Source organism: Leuresthes tenuis, unplaced genomic scaffold (assembly GCF_036924035.1).
Source record: "Leuresthes tenuis unplaced genomic scaffold, fLeuTen1.0.hap1 SCAF_22, whole genome shotgun sequence".
Taxonomy (NCBI): domain Eukaryota; kingdom Metazoa; phylum Chordata; class Actinopteri; order Atheriniformes; family Atherinopsidae; genus Leuresthes; species Leuresthes tenuis.
The window spans coordinates 13629231-13651177 of record NW_027325376.1 but is presented as its reverse complement, the minus strand read 5'-3'; the positions used below and the strand labels follow the sequence as shown (position 1 = coordinate 13651177).

Below are 21947 nucleotides of genomic sequence, written 5' to 3'. Positions count from 1 at the left end.
ATGGCCGGAAGTTGGATGGAGTTGGCCCCTTCTGGAGATCTTTCATGATCAGGACTGTCTGACCTTGAGTTAATCAGTCTGGATGGGTCTCATCCATTAGCAGCTGGTTCATTTGTTGTTTGTTTGGCGTACATGGCGTGCAGTTAATTTCTTTAGTATGTGTGTATCGTGTCAGCGCCTGATGCAGTCCAGCTTTTTATACATGAGACTCTTTTTTGGATGTCTGCCACTGACTGGCCACTGGTTCTTTATCTGGGAGATTGTTGTGGTCAGCTCTCAGATCCATTGTTATGTGATGCTTCTCTCTCCCATATGCCCTTCTTGTATTGTTCAATCTCAGCCCTGGGTGGGTCTATTCTTTCAGAAGGTACTTTTTTCTTTTTGCCTTGGCAAAGGACAATGCAGGCTCTAAGTATCCAGGTTATCCACAATCTTCAATTTCATGTTAGCTGCCCTCGTGTTAAGGCTGTTAGTGCTTTTTAATGGGTCTTGGTACCATTCTCAGAAGTTGGGGATGATGATGGATCCCCCCGATCTGTCATCCTGGCTCCCCCTTGCTATATCATCTTTTTTCTATCTCATCGATCTCGAGTTGTAATTTCAGATTCAGTGTCCGTACATTAGAACACTGGATAAGAAATAGTTTCTTAGTTAATTTAGATGTTGGGTTTAGAAGTTTCCATCAGTCCCACATCCTCTGCATATGTCCCTTCTCACTGGGATTGCTTTTATAGTAGCATACCAACAATGTGAGATTATCCACTTTGCCTTAGACAATAGATAGTGTTGCTTTTCTGATGAGTGTTTGCAATGGCTTTTATAACCTCATCCCTTTTATGGAGTATTATTTCCGGGATTTTTTCTTAGAATATATTACGGAATTTTTTTTTCTGTATGTTATTCCTTATGCACGAAAAACTGGACTGATTTAGTTTAGTTATTGTTACAAAGCATAACTGGGTGATAGATTTTTAAAAAAAAATTACATATCTGGATGTTATGTGTTGCCATATATTTCTGATATATAGTCCATATATTTTCTTTCCCATAAGGGTTAAAATACATTGTTTTTATTGGAGAAAACTTTGCCAACATTGTCAACATTGCCAGGGCGGCACATCTTGTTACAGTTAGATTACTTGCAAACAGAATCCTGTTATATAGGTAAACTGGTTTAAAAGGCTCCGGAACAAGTCCATTTTGTGATTAGTTGTGAGTGAGAACAGGTTATTGAAAAAGGTGATCAGGAGTAAATAAAGGAGTAACTAAGGTTAGTGATCGCCTGAAAGAGCATGTTATCCAATTTTGGCAGATCCATTACGGTCGGATCAAGTTTCTGAACAAAAATAGAAGACTTTTCAGACAATACTTATAAGTTTCCATCTCTTGGTTGTGGGGTAGTTTCAGTCTGATGCAGAACCATTTGTTTCATGTCTGCTTTGTAAGAGTTTGCCTTTTTAGCCACCCGGTTGTCATTTTTGGGAAAGGGACAGAATGTGTGTGTGTGTGTGTGTGTATACTCTTATTTGGCAGCAAATCTAGACTCGTGCACTCAGATCCATGTGCAGCTGATGTAAATAAACATCACTAATGAAAACAAATTAACCATTTTGTACTTCAGACACAGACGTCAGACGTCCCTGCCCAGATATGCACGCCTCTATACTGTAGACAAGAACACAGATGCTGTTTAATGCCATCACACATGCACTTAAAGTCTGTGTTTGTGTGTATGTATGTCCTTTTGGCTTCACTTTAAATCCAATACCAGTGGAATTACACTGCCTAATACTCATCTGTGACGCCATATGAAACAATGTGTCTGTGTTTTATTGGAAACCTCTGTGGGACTGTTAGAAATAAAAGGGAATTGAAACAAAAGCACAAACTTAGCTAGCAATACATAAATGTTACATATAGCACTACGAATACCTACAGTCTACAGCTGATAATTGATATATCATTCATTCACTGGACTTACTTTTGATGTAACATCTTTCATTTTGGTATTTTTGCGTATTTATTGTATTATCTTTCTTATTATTATTTTCATTATCATTGTTTGATACCAACACACCAGAAAATAGTCCTTGTATGTGTAAACTTACTTGACAAGAAAAGAATATTCAGAATCTGGCTTGAAAAATAATTTTTCTCTTTCTTTGTCTCTCCTCCATCTTGTTCACCCTCCCCACCCCCTCTTTTTTTTTACCACAAATTTAAACTTTTTTATCAATAGTTCTTTTTGTCGTTCTTCTTTTGACCCTCTTCCTTAATCTCCCCTGTCCTTTCTTATCATTGTTACTATCCTTCCTTCAGATTCACCCTTTCTCTCTCTTCTTCATTACTTTTTATTATACTTATTTGTTCCTCTTTAAACCCCTCTTTCTGTGCCTTCATCTCGTACACTTTTAAAATCTGTTTGTACAACTAAACAGATATGATGAGTGCTGAATAAACTCTGCTCCCTCTCTCCTCTTTTTTAGGTGTATGACCAGGAGTTAGAGAAGATTGAGGATTTTGGGGGTCTCTCTGATTTCTGTCAAACATTTAAACTGTACAGAGGAAAGACTCAGGATGAAGGAGATGACCCTTCAGTGGTGGGAGAGTTTAAGGTAAAGTAAGACTTTTAAGTTGTCTGATTTGTTCCTTCCTAACTCAATTTGGTCTTAATAAAATCCCATTATAATATCATGTCTCATTAACTATAAGAAATTGTAACATTACATGATGCTATGTCACATGCATTGTAACATAATATCACAAAGTGTGGCATAGCTTCACAAAACCTCAACAAATGTTCTGTAAAATGTGTCACATCATGCCACGTACTATCATTAAGTCTCAAGTCACATGTAGCGTGATGTGTTTTCCTGTCATATAAGAATACAGGACATCTTACCAAATTATCGTTATTGTCACACAATGTTACATCATAAATGTTACATCAGAACTATATTACAAAATATGCTGTCGCATAAGTTGTCACATTTGGTACAGCTTGGCAGAACTAATTCCATTCGGTCACTTCTTTCATTTTGTCATGTCTTTGACCCCACAAACCTTCTCTTCCATGTTACTCAGGGTATGTTCAAGATCTACCCCTTGCCAGATGACCCATCAGTCCCTGCTCCCCCCAAACAGTTTAGAAAGCTTCCTCCCAATGGTATTGAGGATTGTCTGGTCCGAATCTATATCATCCAGGCCCAAGGACTGCAGCCCAAAGACACCAATGGAAAGGTGGGAAGTGAGATGAGGATTATCTGACGATCAGTTTCACCACACAGTTGAAGGGACTACAATCCCAAGGATACGAATAAATAATATTAAGGGGTTTTGATATTACAAACTTTATCTGTTGCAACTTCTGTGGTATTCAAGGCTACATTGAAAACAAAAGTGAAAAAAAGCTCAAGAAACATATTCTTATCGAGAATTTTTAGTGAAATGAAATTAAACAGATGAATCTAAATTAAGTGGGAGAACAAATAGGTTAACAGAAAGCCTGTGTCCTTCTTTCTTTTCAGTGTGACCCTTATGTGAAGATCACTTTGGGGAAAAAGACCATCAATGACCATGACAACTACATTCCCTGTACACTGGACCCTGTTTTTGGAAAGTATGTACAGTTATATCCCTTTGCTCTGTTTGTAGCTGAAACTAAAAGTTCGGACTTCCCCATTTTGGCAAACTTACAGGCAATATGAGTAATCTATAGCTCATCTAGTGAGTCAGAGAGTCTGAACGGGCTTTACTAGACTTTTTGTAGAACATATATATTTTTCTTATAAGTAAATAAGAAAAGTCCAGCATTTTTTACCATCAGTGAAATTACAAGTGAGGAGCACAATTGAGGGGCAATGGGGGGTTCATATTCCTGCCCAGGGATACTTCAAAATATAGACTGGGGAGGTTTGAGATGAAACCTGCAACCTTCAGACTCAAAACTTAAAGCACCAATTAGGAGAAACTAATTTAGCTGCTTCAGGTCTCTCAAAGTTGGCAGCTTCTAGACTTGACCACATTGCACCTTCTCCTGAACTGTTCAGAGGACTCATGAATGTTCTCATTCTCATTCGATGTGTTAAATGATGGGTGGATTTGCTCTTTCCAGCCCAAACACATAAGTCAGATTCAAACGAAGTCAGTCTTTTCCAAAACCCTATTGAAAATTTGAACTGTGAGTACTATTGACTGCATTCATGACAGCATTGTCAGTTGCAATGTGATCTCATTGTCTTCGGTGTATCGTCAACATTATATTTGTTGTCATGCCAGTAGGGGTCACTATACACAAACCAATCACAGGTTAGAAAGTAGAGCAGAGGCTCAGTGAACATTAGAGCTCTAAGTGCAGGCTGTGAATTGCTTTCTGAACGGACACTGAACACCAAATTCTAACTTAAAAGACTTGACATGACATCATTTATACACCTTTATGTAGGTATGGAAAGTAAATGCTCTCACAAAACTTCTTCAACACTTTTGCGCTTCACTTTACAGAACATTACAGTACAGCTACAGAGAGGAATGCAACACAAGAGTTCTTAGTCTCTTCCTCTGGGTTCTGTCTGACTTTGCATACTACTGAATCTTATACCGAAAAGAATAAAAATGGCTTCGGTAATACAATTCCATGTATCTGTACATATAAAATGTAATCATGATTAATGTTTAGGAAATAAAAGGAGAATAAAATGTGATAGTTATGATAATGGAAAAAAAACCCCATCAACAAATCTTACAAAGTCGTATCACACAACTTACCAGTAACTCACACAATGATACTCAGAATATTATGTCATATTACATCAGATCACAACAACTCCCACCACAAAATGTGCTGTCAAACCTTAATTTATCCTTCTGCGTGGAATCTATGCCGAGTCTGCCTGTTTTCTTCACTCTGCATTCACTCCACTGACACATTAGTTGGCAGCAAACTGCTCCATCGCACCCCATCATGTCCCAGAATATCATGTTAGACACTTACAGACAAGATGCCTATTGCCTCATTCAAAGCTGTGAACTTTTGTCTTCAGGATGTTTGAACTCACCTGTTCCCTCCCGCTGGAGAAGGACCTTCGGGTGATTCTGTATGACCACGACATGCTCGCCAGAGATGAGAAGATTGGAGAGACAGTAATCGATCTGGAGAACCGCTTCCTCTCTAGATATGGGGCCATGTGTGGCCTGCCGCAGTCCTACTATGTGTGAGCAAACTCAACCACCTAAGTTGTCGTGTGACAAATTAATCAAAGTGGACTGAAGCGTGTAATTCAGTTTTAAACACAAATTTCTTACTCTGACCACACTTCCTTCTCACATGCAGCGTTTTTTTTTAAATGTCTCGTATTAGATCGGGGATAAACCAGTGGCGGGACCAGCTGACACCCAGGCAGCTGCTATGCAGACTGTGCGAGCGACGAAACCTGCGGAAACCCGTTTACGAAGACGACACAGTCCACTTTAGAGGACAGAGATACACAGCTGCAGACCTTGGTGAGTGATGAATGCTTATAAATTATTTAAATGAATTAACATTAGAATAAATCCAGATAGGAGAGTGCAAAGACACACAAAAAGGAATGAATGGATAAGAGGGAAATTATATAGATAGATGTACAGATGGATAGATAGAGGAGGACAGAGGATGGATGGATGGATGGATGGATGGATGGATAAATGAGGGAGATGGATGGTTGAGTTGCCAGATGATTAAGGAAATGGTTGAGGAGAGTTCCTGCTCCTAAACCTAAACAAGTTAACTTTGTTCTGTCATACCCCACATCTCATCACCTCAAATCTTAGATCACATCCTATCCTGCTCCATTCTACCCTCCATCACACCACATTGGATCTCGTTCCATGATGCTGTGGTAGTCACGTCCAATCATTCTAAGTTGTAGAATGGTGCTGCAGCAGTGGCAGTTTGTTGCAGCAGTTCTTGTTTGATTGTGCTTTGGAGGTTCTCAACCGAATTTTTTATTTTTTTTGGATGACTGTGCTGCCAGAATGATTTCTGATGGTACTACAGACACTTTATAGCATCTGTTATGATGGCTTACCAGATCAAAACTGTTTACATGGAGCAACTGCTTAAGCATTCCACAGCCCATGTTATGCCTGGAATAAGATCCGAAATCCAGATATGTTAAAGAATAGATGTTGAGGATGTGAGGCAGCAGTAAAATGGATGGTATAGAGGAGGAAATTTAAACCATCTCTGTCTTTTGTTTTCATGAGCAATGTGCGATCTTTCCCAAATAAAGTGAACAAGCTTTGAGCTGTGTTTAGAATACAGTAGGAACGTCAAGAATGAAGCATATGTTTCACCAAAACAAGCTGCAGGAACATATTCTGACTCCAATACCTTTCTACCCAGCCTTTAGACTACATGGGAAGAAAGAGAGGCATTGAACTATCAGCTGTGAGTTTCCTCTGTGCTTCTAACAAAAGGTTGTAATGCTGTTACCTGCAGACACTGAAAGTGCAGCCATCAGCTCAGTTTTTGTCTTTTGCAGACTCAGACTCTTTGTTGTGTTCTTTGAGTCCTTCCAAAGCAGCTTTTGCAGGACCCTCCGCTGTCCTGCTGGGGGAGGCTGCTACTGTATGGGGAGTACTGTTGCCATGAGGGGGGAAGACTAATATGCTGAAATGTTTAAGTTGGTAGAAAGTGTCAAAGTAATATCCAAGATGATGCCAGGATGCAGTTTTTCCAGCAGAACGTTGCATTGCAACAAGAAGAGCGGTATTACTCACTTCAGCTGTCAGTGGTTTTAATGTTATGGCTGATTGGCGTATGTTGTTTTAATTTTTCAAAAACCTTTCTCTGTCCAAATCTGGATTGATGTCTGCACTCTTAGTGCACAGCTGATTGACTCAGCCTCCATCAGACCCTCTACTATTAAAAAAAAGAGCCAGTTTAATAAAAACAAAACGTGCACAGATTTATATCATTGACGTGTTTGAGTGTGCGGCGCTTCTTAACATAACTTCACAGCAAATAAATCACTCTACACTGTACTCCCACTCCACCCATATCTCCTCTTTTTCTGCTTTTATTTGCGTTTTTCTTCCCTAGATTCTGTCTCACCCCTCTCTTTCTCTTTTCTCCACGTCTGCTATTCATTCCTCTGTTTTCTCCCTCCACATTTAAACCCCGTGCTCTCCTCTTCATGGCGCTTATCCATCCTTCTACACTTCGCTGTGTCTTCTCTGTCTTTGAGTGAGGGAGATTCTTCATCCTTTGCTTCTTTTTCTGTAGTTCTCCTTTCTTTTTTAATCTTTATTTCGCACTAATTGTTTTCCCTGTTCCTTCTTGCTCCTGTCATCTGTCATGTTGTCTTCTTTTATACCTCCTCATCAGCTGTTCCGTCTCACTCCTTTTCAGTTTTTCTTACCCCTCTGTCACCTCTAGTTTTCCTTGTGTGTCCAGCCTCTTGTTCTCATTGCACCAGTTTTCCCTTTTCTCAGTAGTTTCTTTAAATATCAAATGCAAATGTAAGCTCTGCAGCATGTTGTCATAGTTTTGGAACAACACAGTTTCAGTGAGACTACCACCTGTTAGAGTTTAATATAACAGGGGAAAGTGAGTAAAGAAGGTGGTTCTTGTAAAGTTGACTTTGTGTAATTTGCACTGTGCACTAAGTAAACTGAAAGTGGCCCCGTTTTGCACGCTTCCCCTCATGATGAGGTCATTAGTTGGGATTTACATGATCCCAGTGTTGAGGCTGTGAACTGCAGCAGATTTATGAAAAATCATGTAAATGTTTGGATTGAAAACAAGCACGTTTAGCCCAGCACTGCTCTGCTAGATTAGGTCATAATGTAGTTGTCACCTCACGTTAACATGTTTGGAATTAATTAAATTTCCACCAAGCAATTCTGCGCAGTTGTTGTAAGTTGCATTTGCCCATTTTGTCAGGTTGGGAGCTTAGTTTTACCCTCAATGGATCTGCCTCACTTCACCTCACTCTGCTTCCATTTTACCCTCTTTTTCTTGATCGTCTATCCTTCTGTTTCTTTGCTGTTTTTCTTGCTCTCTTCTTTCTGCTCACTTTCTTTTCAGTTCCTTCTCCCAACATCAAACTCTAATATATGGGAATTGAGATGTTCAGAATTACTCTCTAATACCATTGCCTAGAAAATAAAGACATATTTCATTATCTTGGCATAACAGGGCTTGTTTTTTTTGGTGATAACAGATTAATAGGCCTGCATTTCTTTTAGCTGCTGCTGGCTGAGGCAGTTGACTGACTTGTTTTCCTTCTTTTTGTTGTCTTCTATCAGACAATATAATCTGCTATAAAAGTTCATCAAAAACACCCATGTGTCTCAACTTACTGTTGACTATTATGTGAGGGCAGAAATCAGAGCCCCTGACTATGATGTAATATTAGAGTCTTAGCGAGGTAACTTTAGGTTACTTTAGGCTCTGAGGTTTTTAGTATGGCAACCTAGTCTGGAAATATCAACCTGCAGCTTAGGTTTAAGAGTAGATCAGCATATGTAAAAGCAATGCCTCTAGACCAATCAAATATTTTGGGAAATGAAAGAAGAAGAAAAAACATGTTGCTGCATGGACTAAAATGCTGATGTCTTAGAAAATCCCTCTCATTGCACATTTTAGAGCTTTAATAACAGAAAATGAGTTCAGTCCAGGTCTTTATTTGTTTAGAAAACTATTTGAAACAGGCAGTTAATACATTTACAAAAGCAGTTGTTATTTTTGTAAAGTATTGGACTTTGTAATTTCACAAACCAAAGCAACTGACAAACAATTTCCTTCTGGTTTTTCCTGCAGCTACTGGGTTGCTTTCTGGCCTCATTTGAGTATGTGATTGTGATTGGCCATTGAATGTTCCTTTGAATGTTAATTGTTAGAATTATTTGAGCCAGACAACCAGACGATACCCTGGATATGTTGAACCTGCTCCAGAGTACAGGCCCCAGGTGTGAGCAAATAGTCCATCATTTTTTCTTGAGAAAACAGATTGATTTAGCTCGTCTCAAGAAAACAGAAAGCAGATTTATTAAATTTATTTATTTTTTTTTTTGTAATCATAAATAATTGAAATAAGTAATTGCAGCCACAACCGTTCTCATCTTCCATAGTTTCAGCTCTTATGCCTCATCTATCACTTGCTCCTCTACCTTCATATTTCTCACTGTGCTCTGTTCCATCTCTCTCCCTCATCAACTCTTGCCCTTTTCCTCACTTCTTCTACTCACTTTCTCTCCCCCATTACTTGCCCTCTTATCCTGCTGGCAGAGGAGGGAGGGACGGGGGAGGAAACCACAGGACCACCTGAGGAGCAGAGCGATGAGATAAATATTCAAGATTCATTTTCGCCCCTTCACACACACAAACCGAGCCCACACATATGTTCCATGGCTGCTGTGATGCAAGGTCATGGTTGTCGTTTTGGTGATTTATGGTACAGTTGTGTGCGTGTGTGTGTGTGCCAACATCAACAGAGCGGTCGTCTCTTGGTTAGTGAGGAGCGCCGCCACGTTCTCTTTCCATGGTTGCCGCGGTTACTGTGCGTCAGCTTGCTGCCAGTCAAACATGGTTGCTAAGTGGCTAAAAAGCCACGCTCCTCTTCATCCTCTTCATCTGACTTTTGCTTTTTTCCCCTTTTTGTTGTTTTTCGTCTCTTTTATACTGTTTTTTCTGACTTGTTTGGTTTTTCTCGAACCTTCTCATCCTTCTTTTACTCATCTCCCATATTTCCGTACCTGATGCTTCCCTTAACAATATCTGCCTTATGTATCATTATTGGTGTTTCTCTTTCATTTCAACTTGTCTTTACCTCTTCTCTTTCTCTTTCACTTTGACTTATCTTCGTCTTTAATTTCTTTTGGTCTCTTTCTTTTCTGTCTCACTTCTTCTTCAGATCTCATATTTTCTCTTTTTTATCACATATTTTATCCTGGTTTCGCTTGCTGTCTTCTTTGTCTCCAATTAGTTTTTTTTCTTAACTCTACCTTTGATTTAATTATTTTATTTCCTTCACTTGAGCTTCGCTTTGTTTCCTCTCCTCTCCCTCTTGCCTCTTTATTTTCTCCGCAGTCAATTCTCCTCCTCTCACAGTTAAGGTGACTCTAAGTTTACAGTCATAAAACTTTGACGTTAGCTTGATATTTAAATTTTTCTTGGATGCGGCAAAGACTTTCCTCCTTCACTTGTGATGCAGGGACCAATAACATGGCAAGAAGTGTATCTATTTCATGAATGTGTGCGAATAATGAATTGAACTGCTCTCCTCCCATTCCACCCATTATTCTGGATTTCCATTCTCCACTTTGTGAAACTTTGCCCAAACTATGTGTTTTTGGTGTGTGTTTCCAGAGAACAAACATGACTCCAAACGTCACCTTGGTCCAATTAAGGAGCAATTGTCTCTTCACATCTTAAAGAATCTGTGTCTGGTTCCTGAACATGTGGAAACCAGACGGCTGTACAGCCCACTGCAACCTGACATAGAGCAGGTAACGCACACTCAAACTCAGTGTGATCATTTACTGTTTGGGCCTGACTTTTTCCCCCTACTTCCATCTTTTGGCACCTTTTTAATCAGTTTATAGTCTGTTTTTTTTGTTTGTTTTTTTGACATTTCTGCCTTTGACTGGTTGCTGTCTGTCAGGGGCGTCTGATGATGTGGGTGGACCTCTTCCCCAAGTCTCTGGGACCACCTGGGCCCCCGTTCAACGTCACACCACGCAAGGCCAAGAAGTAGGAACAAAAACACACAAACACACATCAAGTTTACTGTAGACAAACAAGTCCATTTTCAGGGCCTACAGTCAGTCGATCACTCAATTATTCAGCCTTTCAATAATTCAATAAGTGAATCTGCCAATCAAACAGTGTATAAACAAGTCAGTTAATTGGTCATTTAGGCATTGAGTCAGTCAAACTGTCTGTCAGTCAGTAAGTCATTCCATATATAGATCTATGGTGTCTCAATCAGTCGGTCAGATGTAATTAGTTTGTTAAGATCAGTTTGTCATCATGTAGTCAGCTACCCAGTTTATCAGTTGATCAGAATGGGATTAAATCAATCAATACATCAAGGTTTTAAAAAGTCAGTCAATTGAGCAATTGGTCAGTGAGTTAACTTGAGTCGATGTCACTTTATCTCATATTTAAAAGTCACACCATCAAAAAAGTCGTTAAGATATTTGTGAACAGATACATCCGTCAGTAGTTGTACACCCATAAATATCTGAGGTAACAAGGTCCGTTTCTGCTCAGGTTCTCCCTGCGCTGCATCATCTGGAACACCAGTGATGTCATCCTGGATGATGTCAGCTTGAGTGGGGAGAAGATGAGCGACATCTATGTTAAAGGGTAAGAGGAGGAAATTGTTAATTTGCTCTCCCTTGTTCTGCTTCATTTTGTTTGCGATGGTCCATGCTGAAAATCGATCACCCATCAAACTAAGACAGAATAACAGGAATGTTTGTGTCCCACAGCTGGCTCGACGGACACGAACACAACAAGCAGAAGACCGACGTCCACTACCGCTCCCTGGGCGGCGAGGGCAACTTCAACTACAGATTCCTGTTTCCCTTCCACTATTTACCTGCTGAGCAGTTGTGTGTCGTCGACAGGAAGGTAAAAGCAAGTCTATCACTTATCATAAACATGTGCTTATTACCTCTGCCATTGCAGCAATATGACACTAAGAAAAAGTAAAGAGAAGAGGAAGCACAAAGGAAAAGAGGTTATTGCACTTGTTAAGAACAGAGCCTCATTAATTTAAAGGTAATGGCTTTTTTACTTTCAGCGGTTATGGATCCAGGAGTTGTGGCAAAAACCTTTGAGCCAACACAGGAGTTGAGTCAGATCATGAGGTTTAGTCAGTAGAAATTTCTGAGACGGCGTCCTCCCTGCAGCTCTCCTGCCTCTGAGCTAATCTACTGTGGCCGGCAATTAACAAAAATAATGATGTGACACTTTCACAAGAAGGAGTAGATGCTGCTGAATCTTTGAGACTCAACAAAAACATGCATTGAGGAGCTAAAATAACATCACTCTGAAAACTGGAATAACAACTCGGCTGTCATTTGCTTTTCTTGGCCTGAGGCCGGGCCTCTTTAGCTGCTCGCAGCGACATGCTTTACGACAGCGTTCGCTCGCTCGCACCAGCATCTTTAATCAGTGAGCAGCTGAAAAGACAAGAGGGAGTTTTAAAAGAAAAACTCTGCTGGGTGGAGAGCTTCGACTCAAAAAAGGAGCCAGAGCCAGAAACTGAGTTTATGAAGCCAGAAACCTCAGCTGCAGAGCCACAGGGACTGATCAACACTGCACTGTTGTACTATGTGACAGCATCATTAGGTCGAAAATGTTGACCTAAACTTAGAATATAAATCCTATAATCAGTATTTACAACCTTAGATAGCTCTTAACATAATGATTGTGTTGGTGTTAATTCATTTGACAGTTATTTTCTCAGTTAATCATTTAGTGTTAAGTGTAAACTTTCGATTCTCCAAAACAAAACAATTTAATTTAGGGTCATATATAAAACACAAAAGCTACTCATGACTTGGAAAGCTAGAAATATTTTGCATTTTTATTAGAAAAAGCAGTGAAACTGTTGATCATCAACCAATTCTACCCACTGGCGAAGGTGTTTCAGAAGTCACAAGTTTCTGTACTCAGCACTCTGGCAACAGAGGAAGCTGATTGATGCTGTTAGATATTGCAGAGAGCAGTTGCACATGCACACTCAAACACACACTCATGTTCTGTGTCCCACCCCTGCCTGTGACAGCTGTGGAGTGATAACTTAATGTACTTGGACAGGAGGCTGTGCATTAACCGAGCCAAGCTTTGGAACACACACCCTGACAAGCATACAGGCACTAGCAACCACACACACTCATACACACAGAGGGTGTTGCATGTTTACTCTACTGTTTGTGTGCGTTGTCATGAAGTGTGAGAGCACGATGTGGATTTAGACTCTGATTTAGGGAGTTGGTGTTAAGTCGTTACTTCGACTGCAGATACGAGTCTGTCATTTTAACAGATGGACACAGATCTAGTTTTTTTCTCAATAAATAAAATAAATATTGTTATGCAAAACTCTACTACGTGTGCTTGCTCTAAGAAAACCTTTTTTTGTCCTCTTTTAATAAAGTTGATAAAACTACATAAAAATCAATCCATAAGGGTGATTTTTGAAGATTACAGAGAGTTGAGGCTTTGACCCAGAAGAAAGACATTGTATGAAGTGTACCAGAAAGCGTACAGTATAAAGGGTATACAAACCAGACATGGGAGATGTTCCCAGAGCAGAGCAGGGCTGAAGCATAACCATGTCAGAGGGCCAGGGCTGGAGGCTGACAGAACAGGAGCCGTAGAGCAAGAAGTAGAACAGATCGGCTGCTGGAAATCCAAGCAGACGACCATCAGTCCTGTGTCAGCAGAGTAGACTAACACAAGATGTGCAGTCTGGAAATTCTCAGCAGGTTTGGATGCAGGTTGCGGCAAGTCGGGTGCAGGTGTAGTCTTTGGCAGGATGAGTGCGGGATCTGGAAGGGGGCTAGGACAGATGTCAGTTGACCCCAGTGGGGATTTGAGAGACAGGCAGGAACCTAGCGGACTGACTTAGGGACTGTCTCTGTAGTGGTCTTAGCAGACCTTGTGCAGGAACAGGAGCTGAAGGGTGCGATAGACCCCTTTGGGAACAGGATGACAGGCATCACAGAACCTACAGGGACAAGTGACTTCAAATCAAGAGATGTTGAGGACACCCCTGTATGACTGTATAAGAGGTCCATATTTTACAGTTCCAAATGGGCCCAAGTCCCAGCATTAAAACCAACTGATCATGGCTCTTCAGAGGTCTGGCTTCCAAGTCTCTGGATCCTGCAAATCAGAGTTAGTAGGTTTTACTTACATATAAACATATATATATATATATATGCAGATATTTTTTTTAGAATCATGACTTGAATTCTGCAGATTAGCCCCATGAGTGAGTGTGTCGATTCTCCAACAACTGAAGATGGCTTGTGACAGAAAAGTGATACTGGGAAAAATAAATTATCCACATTTTACACCCTATCTCTTTTCCATAACTCAGCCATGACATCATAATTACGGAGGAGAGATTATTTGTCACTGTGGGAGGTTACAAGGTGCAAATTTTAGTTAGGAATATATTTAGGAGCAGTGATGTTTTGTTGCAAATCATTTGCTGCAAATCACAGGAGTCCTATTAAAAATCATGTGTCAAAAGCCATATTTTCTATCAACATGACAACAGCCAAAGAGTCTCACAAGCAGATGAAGAAAAAAAAAAGGACGAATGAGGGAATGGAAAGAGAAAGAGAGGAAACTTGGTGTGCAGCAGCTGGAGAGTGAAGCCCATTAGCACAAAGGTGAGACAGGATCAGATTCTGTCTGGCAGTTTAGCGTGACTTTACTGGAGGTGATAATAGGTGTAATACACTCACAGACACAGATGTGTGCAGAAGTGTGCGTTCAGACAGAGGGTGTGTAGATCTAGTGTGGAAGTGGCGATGTTGTGAGAGATGTGTCGGTGCGGCGCTGTTCGGCTCTGAGCGGAGCGTCATCTTTCAACACTGAAAGACTGAAAGAATAGAGAAGGAATTCAGGATCGCTGCACCAGCTGGACACAGAAACACAACCATGAATGTGTCATGATCATTTACTGCACCTAATCCACAACTTTCACAGTGCTCAGAACAAAAGTGTCATTTTTGATTTGTGGTCGTGTATCCTGCGTAAAAACACAGAAGCAGGGTTTTCTATTGCCTTTTTAGAATTCCTTAAACATTCATTTGGAAGACGTGAATAAGAATAAGAAAAAGGTTCATGGAAACGGCAAAAAATTAAAAACAGTTCCACAGATGTGCAGAAAAGTTTACATGGAGGGGATTTTTGCCAGCTTCTTAGAAGACATGATAAATATTGGGGCATGGAAACACTTAAGAATTGCGACTGATCTGACAAAGTTTCAATTGATGTGACTCACCAGTTGTTTCCAGTCTGTGCTGGCAAACACAACTTATTTAACTTATGTGACCGACTGGCATCTTAATATCCCAAATATTCCCAAATATGACCATAATTTCTGAAGAAACACTCTTTCCACCCTCTGGATGCACTACCCAGGCTCCCAACCAGTTCATTAGAATATGTCTGATTCCCTTTTCTCTCTTTTTTTTTGATGGCTTTTGAAAAGATCACTCAGACTGACTGGATGATGAATGGATGATGAATGGAAACCCGACCAGAAACACAGAAATTGCCCTTTTGAAATGCAAAATTCAACCTCTTCTTGCCTTCTGTGTGTCTGCAGGAACACTTTTGGAGCCTGGATAAAGCGGAGACAAAACTGGCACCTAAACTGACCATCCAAATCTGGGACAACGACAAGTTCTCCTTCGACGACTACCTCGGTAACACCCATCCCTTTTGACTGCATGTGTGTTTTTCCACCGTCAGTCTGTGTGTGACAATGTTGTCCTATTTACTTTTAGAAGGTTTCCAATGTGTCAGCTTCATTAGCAAAAAGGAAACCAGTTTGTATTCAGAGATTTTACAACCTGAACTGTTGATGCACATTAAAACCAAAATGATTGGCCTTCATCTCACATATAAGGACATTTCTGTCCCTTTTTTGGCATCACTTTCACAAAATGTAAGATACTGAGGTGTTTTTGACGTCCTAACAAAAATTTTTGTTCACTTTAAAGTATGTAAATGGATGCATAACCTTTGCAGTTTTCATCTTTTTAAGAATGGTATAATTGTGCCTTTTTCGTGGTAGGAAGAGACTTAAATCAGTTTGGGTACGACATTTAGACAGATTTACCCTCCTTTCTGGCCAAGGATTAGGGGGTAAATCTATCCCAGAAACCATATGTGCGATGTAAGAACAACTACTGTGATAACATTTATCTTTGGAATTAACACTCTTCCATTTCCACTGTGTCTGCACATTTTGCCGAGAGGAGGGGCTGATTTTATTTTGTCTTCCCGAAACTCAAGCTGTCAAAATTTTGCCTCTCCTTCACCCCTGACTCTACCCCAACCCCGTCTCTTGAAATAACTCACCGCCCTGCCTCTCCTCTTTCACTCCCCCTGCCTTGGTTCCTTCTCTCTTTGCCTGTGAAGGGAGGATGATGGTCTGTGAACTGAGCGTCCCTCTGCGGTGGGAGACGAAGAGGAAGATGAGGAATCCAGATTCTGACCTGTTCCTGTCTGTCACCGTCTCGCACGGCTGCAGAGTTTTCTCTTGCTGGCGTTTATTCGCCTCATACAGGCTATGGGTGTGTGGCCACCTCAAAGCATTTTTTCCATGACTGCCTGTCTTCAGCTCGTCGGCTCGGACCGCTGACTGTTAATCATCCTGCACAGTGTGAGGATCAGACACGAGCCATTTTCCTACAGTCTAACTGTTAAATTACAGTGATTCCTGGAAAAACACTTCCAGCAGATATCTAGTCTTTCTTCAGCCCTCCTTAAGGGATTAAAACGATCATTTAAACTTTACTTACCAACTTTCATCACTGGATCATCCATAATTCACTTAAAGAACAGTAGTAGTCATTAGTTGTTATGTACGGTTGAACTGGTTAAGCAGCTGATTGTGCTGAGCTTTACTGCTCCACTTCCCAAAACAATAGCCATCTTTGCAAACCAGTTTTCTCAGTGCATGGTAATTTAAGACACTCGTACGCCTGGTTCAGACTACATGAGTTGTCTCTTCAAAGATGGCCACTGTATTCTATTTATTGAAGATTTTTTGGATTTTGCGGGACTGGTGGGGTCTACTTTAAGGTAGGCAGAGAGAGAAGGGATAGACGTTCTTCTCCGGCCCAAAGGCTTGGACTTTAGTCTGGTCCTTCTCCGCTCAAAGAAGCTCCGCTTTTTGTCTGTTAAATGGAGAGAAGATATCTAAACAAAGATATTTCTTCCTGTCATTAAACTGTCATGCATTATTGACTGACAGTACTTTTGATGCACGTTTTTAAATTCCTGCTTTAGAGAATGTTGATTAGAGCTGCAACATTAGAAAAGAAGAGTTGGTTTTTTTTTGCTTTTTCTTTTGGAAAATAAAGGAAAATAAAACTTTCAGTGAAGAGGAGATTGAACCAGCTTTTGCTCACAAGCTCTGATTCAGTAAACATTTTGCTCATGTGACAATCACCTGAACAATAGGCTATTTCTGGTTCCAGATAACATCGCAGACTAATCACAATGTACTCGGTTGGAAAGAATTCCTGATGTTTTTACATTCTTGAATATGTATGCGAGTCAATTGGACGACCATTTATTCCTATGAGAATCCCCGTGATACGTGTACCTGTTTTCTCCCCTCAATATCCCAATATGTAATATCCCTCAAGTAAGTTAGAAATGTGCATGATGTGCATTATTTATCAAGCCACATGCCAATGGTTTACTTCAAATTTGCTTTACATTTTGGATGGAAATGTACAGTTACTCTTAGATTTCAGAACATTTTTATCCTAAGAAGCTTTAACAGAACCTTTTGAATGGGAGTTAAACTGTTCTGATTGATTTAATGAAGTTGATTTAATGGTGGACCATGAGAAAAATTTGTTAGTTACTCAAAAACAGTGCTTAAATTTCAAACTGTTTGCCTGCCACACTGCTGGTAACTGCAATTTATGCACAAAAACAAAATATTTATTAGCATTTGGACCTCATTAGATGCGTTTCCATCAGTGGGTATTTGCATTTTTGATAAATGCGCACACGGCTTGATGGAAATGCTAACAACACAAACATCGAAAAAAGTTACAGTCTGGTTGAGTGAACAAGTGATGACATTCAAAATCACATGCTGAAAGAATGCACAGAGGGCTGGGAAATCTGGGAAAAAAGAAGTGTGAATCAGACATGTTTCCGCGAAATGGTTTGAAGAGAATTACTCAATTATTTGTCTTTTCCTCTTCTCACGTTCTTCTTTATCTGCTTCCTGTCATCCCTGTAACCCTTTCTGCTGTTGCATTGAACACATATAGAGTCAGAATGTTTCCCGACTGACTAAATAATAGTTCAAACAAGTAGTCTGACTGAATTTGACTGATTAATTTGAGTAGAAATAAAGTGATTATTTACAAACAGGAGGGGCTGATTTGACCTCCAATGAACATTCTTTAAACGTGTCATTAGGCCACTTGGTCATGGACCTGAACCACATGCTGCGTCCCGCCAAGTCTCCAGAGAAATGTACCCTGCAGTTGCTCGACCAGTCGGTGGACAAGCTGGTTTCTCTGTTTGAACAGAAGACTGTGAAAGGATGGTGGCCCTGCACCTGTGAGCAAAACGGAGAAAAGATCATCGCTGTAAGAGCACAAACACACACAGATGCTGTTTCAAGTGCAGGATTGTGTTCTCAAATCGGCAGCAAATTACAAGACACAAAGGACACTCTTCTCCATTGTTGTCTCTTTTTCAGGGGAAGGTGGAGATGTCTCTGGAGATTGTGACAGAGCAGGAGCAAGAGGAGAGACCAGCCGGCCTCGGCAGAGACGAACCCAACATGAACCCTCACCTGGAGGAGCCGCAGTGAGTCTCGCACACACACAAACACACACAAGCACATGCACGATCACGCACTTATTCTCTTCCTGTCTGCTGCTCCTCCCACCAGGCGTCCAGAGACGTCCTTCCTGTGGTTCTCATCCCCCTACAAGACCATCAAGTTCATCCTGTGGAGGCGATTCAAGTGGTTCATCATCCTCTTTATCATCTTTTTCCTCATCTTCCTCTTCCTGGGCGTGTTCCTCTACTCCTTCCCGGCAAGTTTGAAACACAATTAAATAACGTTTTCCACTTTATTTTTTACCTCAGTGAATGGTTTTGGGCATAAAAGTTACAGAAACCTAGAAAAAATAAAGTGGGGAAAACGTGAGATTGTGAGCAGAAGAGAAAATAAGTTGTTGCATCATTTTATGTTTTTCTTTTTTCAGAACTACGCTGCCATGAAGATGGTTGGACCTTTCGGGCCAGCCAAGACCACAGAGGGCTGATAGGGGCAAGAAGAAAAAAACCTGAACGAAAGGACATGAGTGAAATGAGCTAAATGAGACTGACCTTCACTGTTTTTCTCTTCTTGAACCTTGGTGGATTAGACCACTGTGAATTGTAGATGCTGTTTTGTACAGAGAGATCTGATCAGCAATAGCTGTGTCTGTTTGTGTGTCCGTTTGTGCCTTTGCTTACAGATTCACCCGTTCAACAACTCTGCACTGCTGTTGTGAAAGTATTACCAAAGGTATTATTAGATCTTGGCGCGTGACGTCTGTGTCCTCGTCATGCTTCCGTCAGCTCTTTCATCTCGTTTGTGCTCATGCGGAGATGAAGGAGAATAAAAAACTCTGCTGGCCGTTGGCAACATTTTAAAGAGCAGAAAATTCAAAGATTCTGATGTTGCTTGATCTTTTTACCGCCCACTGTCTCCCAGCAAGATACACAGTCTGGTCAGGCAGAGACTAAATGGATTCAAAATGTCAAACTTTATTGCTCCCAAAGTTCAATCTGAGGTTAAAACAGGATCGAAATTTGAGCTAGTTCCTCTCTTTGAATATCCATTTTACATCATAGTTATGTTTTTAAGTGCAGTTTAAGTTATATTTTTAAGAAAGAACCTTTAGATGATGCAGTGGTTGTAAGTGATGCCTTCATTTGTGGTGGGATTTCTCATGGTGTTACCAGTTTAAAGGCTGGAGTATAAACAATGAATTTCTCCACTAATTTCTGTCCACTCTTTTCTTCCTTTTTCAGTTCTTCATCAGCTTTATCTTCATCCTCCTTAATACTTCTCTCTTCATACTCTTCATACTTCCTCTTTTTTCTTTTCCCCTTGTTTTTCTGTTTTCTCTATTTTGCTTTGTTTCTCTTCTTCCCTCAACTCTTTTCATTTCTCCCCTTTATTTCGTCATTGCTCTTCCTTCTCTTCTTTATGTCCCTCTACTTCCCCTCTACCTCCTCTTTTGTCTTCCTCTTTTCCCCCACACTGCTCCTCCTCCAGTCCTGCAGCACTCTCAGGGTTCAGCGGGTTAAGTCAGGGATTTGCTCTTGTTGATCTCAGAGCTTGAGTTTTATTAGTACAAAGCTGGTCTGAGATAGATGATGTAGGCAGATAAGGACACATAACAGTGTAAGTGTGTGTCTATATGTGGGGGTCTTTTGATCAAAGAATAGTTCCGGCTCATTTCACAAGCAGTGACAAACATGAGCGTGAAGCGAAAATGACAAATCACAGGTTAAAAAAAATATGATATTCATTGTAATATTTAAATCTTTTATTTCACCATTTATAACATCTAAAGTTTTGAGGTGTTTTTTTTTTCCTTTGGCTGTGATCACATGCTCACTCATTTTGGTTTGGTCCAGATCAGAGTGGAAAAAAAGGACTGTGTGCAGTTCACAGCAGCCGATTAAAAGCCAATCAGGCCTTGTAAATAAAAGTCTCATGGACTCACAAGCAGTTCATTTTCCAGAGTTTGCCGGTTTAACTCCATCTCTGCTGACCTCAGAATATATCAGACAAACGTACCTTCACTGGAGTTTAAGAAACATCTGAATGTGGATAACAATAGCATTTTCTGAGAATTCAATTTGCTCTGCGTTGACTTCCAAACACGAGGAACTCACATCTTATCTGCCAAGACTGTGCTGTCAAACAGTCTTTTGCAGCTTTGGTTGTTTTTGGCTGAGTTTAGTTGATGTTGTTGCAGACAATTAAAGCTGACAGTGATTTAGCATTATTGAAACCTTTGCACAATGTACTCTAAACACACCAGTAAATAAGAATGTTTCAAAGCTTTAAAAGTACTAAAGGATAATGGTGTCATTCATGTGTATAAACAGGAGAGAAAGAAAGTTTGTTGATTATAAGAAATAACATAAAAAGTGCCATCACTCAATATGTCTGTCTTGATCTTTTTTTTTGTTTGTTTTAGAGTCGTGGAACTGGTTTATATATCTGTAAAAGCCTTAAATATACTGCTGATGTAAACCAGCTTTATTCAGACAATCCCGCTGTGAGCTCAGTTTACAGTGATTCAAGTCTCAAGTAGCCTTTAAAATACAAACTCAGCTCTGTTTTTGCCTGATATTCTTCCTGCCAGTGAATGCAACATGCCTTTAGCCGTCAGCTTTGCTGCTTTTATGTGTGGAAGCACGTACTCTTGCCTCAATATAAAACAAAACGAGCAGGGAATGTTGAAAAGTTTCTATGAGGGAAAACTGTCAATAGAACTTGTCACTTGTTACAGGGGAAAAAAAAAAAACTAAACACGAGCATCTCTTTGCTTTGACTCCGATAAACTGCTGATGCTAATTAACTGCATTGAACAGCATAACTTTATCACAGCAAACTTGGAAACTGTATTTGCATGAACAGCTATGATACAAATTTATCAAAAGTCACTGTTTGTGGGAAACAGACCGAATGCATCCTAAACATGACGTGTATCTGACCTCATATCTGAAAAAAGCAATACTGTGTGCACTGCATCATGTCAGCATTAACAATAAAACTGCATTTCTGTTCAGTGTGCAGTATAATTTTTCCCCCCTCATGTTTGTGTCATAACATGACATTGTTGGAAAAGTGTAAAAATGTAAGCCTTTAATTTCTTATTTCCATGCCTGTGAATGCAACTGAATACATCCACAATGAATAAGATATACGTCCCTGTGATGTAACACTGAGCAGCGTGCATCAACTGTGCCTCTCTTCACAGTCTTCATATCAAACGTATCCCCATGTCAGATAAAGGGATGTGATTGGCCAACCTGGGACGGCAGTCTGGAAATCTGTTTGAATGGGAGAGCGGCCAGATGCATTTTGCCAAAACAAATGAAACATCAGCTCTCAGAGTCATCTGTTTCTCCGGCTAACTTCTCTCAAATCAGTGAA

At 40.3% G+C, this 21947-nt stretch overlaps 1 protein-coding gene across 8 annotated transcripts in view; it reads left to right on the top strand.

Moving 5' to 3' along the window:
• The window catches only part of dysf (dysferlin, limb girdle muscular dystrophy 2B (autosomal recessive)), an 84394-nt gene extending 62815 nt beyond the window's left edge, over positions 1-21579 (top strand). For all 8 annotated transcript variants that reach the window (XM_072376773.1, XM_072376776.1, XM_072376772.1 and 5 more), the window contains 14 exons: positions 2487-2615; positions 3085-3240; positions 3528-3619; positions 5043-5213; positions 5360-5502; positions 10355-10494; positions 10650-10738; positions 11261-11356; positions 11482-11623; positions 15345-15444; positions 18191-18363; positions 18477-18586; positions 18672-18819; positions 18991-21579. In XM_072376773.1, the coding sequence (XP_072232874.1) occupies positions 2487-2615; positions 3085-3240; positions 3528-3619; positions 5043-5213; positions 5360-5502; positions 10355-10494; positions 10650-10738; positions 11261-11356; positions 11482-11623; positions 15345-15444; positions 18191-18363; positions 18477-18586; positions 18672-18819; positions 18991-19050 (1749 nt within the window). In that variant the 3' untranslated portion in view covers positions 19051-21579. The remainder of the gene's footprint in view (positions 1-2486; positions 2616-3084; positions 3241-3527; positions 3620-5042; positions 5214-5359; positions 5503-10354; positions 10495-10649; positions 10739-11260; positions 11357-11481; positions 11624-15344; positions 15445-18190; positions 18364-18476; positions 18587-18671; positions 18820-18990) is intronic.
• The last annotated feature ends 368 nt before the right edge of the window (positions 21580-21947 follow it).